The sequence below is a fragment of the Gigantopelta aegis genome, chromosome 6 (assembly GCF_016097555.1).
Source record: "Gigantopelta aegis isolate Gae_Host chromosome 6, Gae_host_genome, whole genome shotgun sequence".
Classification (NCBI taxonomy): domain Eukaryota; kingdom Metazoa; phylum Mollusca; class Gastropoda; order Neomphalida; family Peltospiridae; genus Gigantopelta; species Gigantopelta aegis.
The window spans coordinates 10,294,291-10,300,290 of NC_054704.1; the positions used below are offsets into that span (position 1 = coordinate 10,294,291).

At 34.8% G+C, this 6,000-nt stretch overlaps 2 protein-coding genes across 2 annotated transcripts in view; one reads left to right on the forward strand and one right to left on the reverse strand.

The window, feature by feature from the left end:
* LOC121376119 overlaps window positions 1-2,952 on the reverse strand; it is a 39,116-nt gene extending 36,164 nt beyond the window's left edge. The window contains exon 1 of the mRNA XM_041503920.1: window positions 2,828-2,952. Within this exon, the coding sequence (XP_041359854.1) occupies window positions 2,828-2,858 (31 nt within the window). The 5' untranslated portion in view covers window positions 2,859-2,952. The remainder of the gene's footprint in view (window positions 1-2,827) is intronic.
* A 348-nt stretch (window positions 2,953-3,300) lies between these two features.
* Window positions 3,301-5,847, forward strand: LOC121376120. Its single transcript, XM_041503921.1, has 3 exons — window positions 3,301-3,551; window positions 4,743-4,946; window positions 5,358-5,847. Exons 1-3 carry the CDS (start codon window positions 3,452-3,454, stop codon window positions 5,783-5,785), a joined length of 732 nt encoding a protein of 243 aa, XP_041359855.1. The 5' UTR covers window positions 3,301-3,451; the 3' UTR covers window positions 5,786-5,847.
* Window positions 5,848-6,000: the final 153 nt, after the last annotated feature.

The window sequence follows — 6,000 nt, forward strand, 5'->3', positions numbered from 1 at the left end:
AAAGTCCGAACCAAATTGTTAACAACTACAATAAATTACTCTCCTACCTTTAATTACCGTTACATTTCCCCAAAATTTTGTCCAGACACAAGTTGTGAAAAAACCATTACAGTGACACAGATTCCAGATACGAGACTGTAACGATGTCACCAGTATCGACTTCACCGAGATAGTATAGGGCAAAATACATGCAGTTTTCTGCCATCTGCCATTTTGTTTTTTTAAGACATGCTCTTCAAGACGGGTGAAAGCCTCCAAAGTATGTGACATAATTAATATAAAATCAATGATCTTTAGTGGTATCATTAAATAATTAAATTTCCTTTGCACTTTACGGCAATCTGATTGGTCCAGAGGTGCTTACTTTTTTCGTTCATATCTCGATGAAGCAAAAAAAATTAAGCCACGCCTACCCCCCCCCCCCCCAACTGACTTGCACTACTTTTGTGCAACAAGCTGGATTATTCAGGCAACCATATTTAGATATTTTGAAGAAAACACACATCAAAGCTACAAAAGCAATAAAAAAATGTATACGCTAAATTAATGGAAAATGCTATAGCAGAGTAGACATGTAGATTCTTACACATTGATTTATAAAAAAAAACACCCCCAAAAAACCCTTCTTCGGTAATCATGACATGAGACCCGGTCGATGGCCAAAGAAATCATGTAGGAAACTTCACGCCTGTAAGCAATGTTCTACAGCTGTTGGCGAAAATTAAACGGTTCTACTGACAGCATAAATGTTAGACACGTTCCTTCATTCACTTTCATAAAATATAAACTAAACACGAATAGGATAATTCCTTCCAATATAACTAAATGATCCGAAAAAATGCACAGCAGCTAGAGAAAATGGCGTTGCTTATCAAAATGACTAAAATCACCCGATTCAAATAATAGTGAATGAACATTTGTATTCGTACGCAACATAAGTATCATTATATTAGCTAGGGGTATAACCGTCCTGCTTCAAAATTACTTGCTTAATTTTAATATGATAAATAGTAAACAGTCCCGAAGTTGATATTTTGCTGATGTCATTTCTTTCTATTTCCAATAAAAGGTGCTGATTTTTCAAGTCTTTTAAAAGTCATCAATATAATAATAATAATAATATTTTTATTATTATTGCTATTGTTATTATTATTATTATTATTCAGGGGTGGCGCAGACAGTACGGCCGGTACGGCCATACTACTTTTCAAAGAGCCGTACCACCTTTGTGTGTGGGGGGTTATATTTGTTATATCCATGAAAATGTCCTTACAAGTAATTTGAAAGGCGAGTCTGGCAACCACAAGCCGTACACTGTGTCGCCCCTGTTATTATTATTATTGATATATACGGTAATAAATGAAAAAATGTTTTTAGTATATAGTAGAATGCCAGAAATCTAATATAATTCGTACTTGTTGAAAGTACAAAACGAAAATAATAAGGCTCGCAGTCGCACTTTTATTTTTGACACAAGCCCCGTATACCTGATGTCATGGGACGCCATCGTTGATTTTCAATCGATTTTAGAAATTGCTAATTAGGGACATAATCAGGGGGGTGTACCTCATGGAGTTGCAAATGGCCATAAAATATGTCAGGCAGGATCCACGAACGTACAGAAAGTGCTAAAATGTTGGAAATAGTGCTTTTGAAGGCATAAGCCTCTAATTTCTAAAGTGATCCGGAACTGGACAAAGTGATCTGCAACTAGCGTAAGTACCGCCAACTCGAACAAGACTGTTTTTGGTGTTAAATGTTTACCTAAATTTACATTTTATATCACGGTTTATTTATATGGTTGATTGTCTTTATTTACCAAGAATTTCTTTTAAAGTCATACGCACACATTTTGACATAATTCACAATTTTGTTTGAAGTGATCCGGAACTGGCGCATCACCTGTAAGTATCAATGAAGTTTACACAAACAATACTACAGGCGTATTTAAAGCTAAACAAAATAAATTTAGTTATGTATTGTTAAAGTATGCATAAAAATTTCATTATAAGATTTGACCGCAATTATTTTTTGGTTCATGCAAGTATGAACCAAAAAAACAATGTGCACACTTTTGTATGTTCTTTACGCAGAGTCATACAATGTGCACATCGTTTTTTTGGTTCGTACTTGCATGAACCAAACAATAATTGCGGTCAATTCTTAAATAAAAATAAAAATAATAAAAATAAATTAATATGACGTCATCACGTTTGCTTTTATATCAAGATTTCAGACAAAATGTGGGTAAAATCTAATGAAAAATAACGGTAGGAGAGCAATTTTTCGTAGTTGTTAAAGGGACATTCCTGAGTTTGCTGCAGTATAAGATGTTTCCGACTAATAAAATATTTCTATGATTAAACTTACATATTAAATATATTTTATTTTTTAGAATATCAGTGTCTGTATATTCAATGTGTTTCTGGTCGTCTTAATATTTGTAAGAAGCACAAACTGGATTTTGTCTTCAAATAATTTCATACATGTACGAAAAAATATATTTTAAGAAATAAACTCAAATTTAACCTAGTACAGATATTAGAACGATCAGAAACACGTTTAACATACAGACACTAATATTTTATGGTGAAAACTATATTTGATATGTAATTACAATCATTAAAACGTCTCTGTTAGTCAATAACATCTTAAAAATTGCAGCAAACTCAGGAATGTCCCTTTAAGCTGAGTTAACATTTTGGTTCGGACTTTAGTTTATGTTACGCAATTTAGGAAAAAACACAAATGGCTCAGAAAAATAACACATTCAGATTTTACATAATTAATATTAGAATCAATAAAACAGAAAATTGTACCAACATACATGTTAGAGAATCGGTTATTCGTGAAAACATGTCAATTCCATCATTATGTCACAAAAGTTCCAGGAAGGGAATTCCCCACTTAGTAACTTCATCTCCGGCACGATACATGTTTTACGTCACATCCGCTGACCTCCACCCTAGCACACAGGTATCCCCAAACAACAACGTCAGAGTAACGTTATGTAATAAAGAGTACTCTTTATATATATGTAACTATAGCATTTGTATTACGGGTTTCTGTTTGGGGATACCTGTGCCCTAGCATGCCTGGCAATCTGTGAACTGGGTAAAAACAAATGGTTTATTTACACTTAATCGCATATTAGTGGATGGAATTTTCCATTTGCAATCGCCATTTAATAAAATCAGTCATATGTGATTCATTTGTATCCCTATTAGGGATGTTCGCCGTGACGTCACGAAAAATCACGTGACTGGACTGGTTGGCAAGACGGTACTTCCGCATGGCTGACTGATTCCTTTGTTATTATTTTATCTGGTAATCTCGTTGAAAGCAAAATGGTTGTATCTTGTTGTGTGATCGATTGCACAAGCAGATTCGACAAGGATAACCCAAGGAGCTTTTTTCGCATCCCAAAGAAACCAGAACCCCGAAGAAAGCTATGGATTACAGCCATAAAGCGCGTGTGTATCATCGGACGTCAACAAGTCAATGGGAACCTACAGATTACGATCGCGTTTGTTATCGTCACTTCATAACAGGTAAATTAATTGCCTCCTTGCTTGCTTTGGATAAATGTAGCAAGCTTTCAATTTATAACATGAACAACGAGCACGTTAAGGAGATATAGGTGCAAGTTAATATCACCGCCAGTACCCTCCCAACCCTTCTTGAATTGTTTTATTATTATTAAATTTTTTTTATAAATAAAACCCCCCACAACTTCGGGCACAACTTTTCCCAACTTTAACACATTAATTAAAGCCGCACACCCTAGTTCCATCCAGCGAAAATAAATTATAATTTGGTTAATCTACAAACCTGTAACACACTTAGATCACGTTTATATCAAATGGAGTGAAAAAGCAGGTTTTATATCGATAAATACCATGGGAATCCTCATGTCCCAATTGCTTGAAATAATTTTGAAAGTTAGTATTCTGATGTCACCGGTAGATGTCGCTCGAAGTACAACAATGCCTACGTCACGACAAATTTCACAGACTTGGGGTGCGTTCGTTTCACCTCTCCTGGACATGTTCCAACTGTTCTGTCCTGGTTGTATCCCCTCTCCAGATATCGTAAGACTTAGCAAAATTATTGGTTTTAAGGGTTTGTAACGTTTTGTATTGAGACACTTGTCTGAACTTTATTGTTACTGAACATGTTCACGAACTGTGACGAAAAATCTCACAAATGAACAACAACAAATCGGATGTTCATTGTGCAAACCGTGCACGAGAAAACAAACCGAACCAAAATGATAACGGTCACGTGATATACCAACGTCTGTGACATTGAAATGGAAATATCCCCTCTAAAAATAGATTGGACCTTGCTTGCTTAACGGTTTTTTCTCGACAACACGTCTTGTGAAAAAAAGCATTTCGTGGTTTTACAAACATCAGGATTACCAAAAAGCACTTCAGGTGAATGGAAATGTGTATTCTAAATAATAAAATGTAAGTAAAGTACAATTTTATTTGTGAAAAATGGGATTTAATAGCGAAAAACAACGCCGTAATGGTTAACAAATAAACGTAACTAGGGTGTGTCCCTTTAAAAATATATTCTGAGATTAGTTTAAAAGAAACATCTCATTAGTTTTCGTTTTATTATTATTATTATTTATAAGTCCCCAAGATGGTGTTGCTATCTCCCACAACTAATATTTTTTTTACTTCACAAACTTCCAGTAAAAACAGATCATATAAAAATAATTATCATTCCAGGAGAGAAGAGCAATGACAAGAATAACCCTGACTACATTCCCTCTGTGAACATGGGCTACAAGGACACTAAACCAAGTGGGGATCTGCGCCATGCTAGACACCGTCGATTGGAGGGCAGAGAATCCGAGAAAGGCAAGAAACAAGCAGCTTCTGCATTACTGGATTTGTCAAACACAGAAAATATATTTGAGACACAAGCTGAAGGTACACAATCATTTATTTGCATATATATGTACATGTTTTTTATTTTGGACATAATCTTTGCGAAATATTAATGTATCGTACAAATACATACAAATCAGGTATAATGTGAATCAAAAATCTTAATTATACACATGTATGTACATCGTGATAATATGTAAACGTTGGAATAACTAACCCTCAGAGGCTTTTGTATTAGTCTGGTAAATTATTATGGACACTTCAAATTAACACTTAGTAAAATGATAATACATTTGTGAGTAAGTAACAAGTATATAGTTCATTTATTAACAAAATGGTTAAAATGTAGAATAATATACAATGTATAATAGGTATTTTGAGGTGTATTTTAGGATTTGCATAATACTGAAGTATTACTTTTATCAATCCCTTAACATACATTTCTTTTTTCAGAATTGCAGCCACATGTCGACATACACAGTGGCTGTATTAAAAAAATTGCTGCCCTGCGAATAGAAAACCAGCAGCTATATGAAGAGTTAGGGAGACTTCAAACAGAGAATGCGATTTTAAAACAGAATGAAAGTCGACCGAGTTTTGAGGAGCAGATGACATCCAGTGATCAAAGAATTCAGTTTTATACAGGTCTACAGTCAAAAGCTCTATTTGTATGGCTGCTGGCATTTTGCTCCCTGGCACTTCCAGCGTGCAAAGTTCTAAGCCCAACATGTGTAATGTTGTGTATAATAATGAAACTTAGGTTGAATCTCCAGCACCAGGACTTGGCGTATAGGTTCAGTGTGTCTGTGACCACAATATCCGACATTCTTAACCAGGGACTGCCAAAATTAGCAGAAAAACTTTCATTTCTGATTCAGTGACCTGATAAAGACAGTCTGATAAGAAACATGCCTAATGTTATTAAAATAACCTACCCAAAATGTGTGAGCATCATTGATTGTTTTGAAGTTTTCATTCAGATACCCGGTCAACTTACAGCTAGGGCTCAAACATGGTCAAATTATAAACATAACAACACCATTAAATTTCTTGTGTCTATAACACCAACGGGGGCAATTTCTTATGTATCACAGGC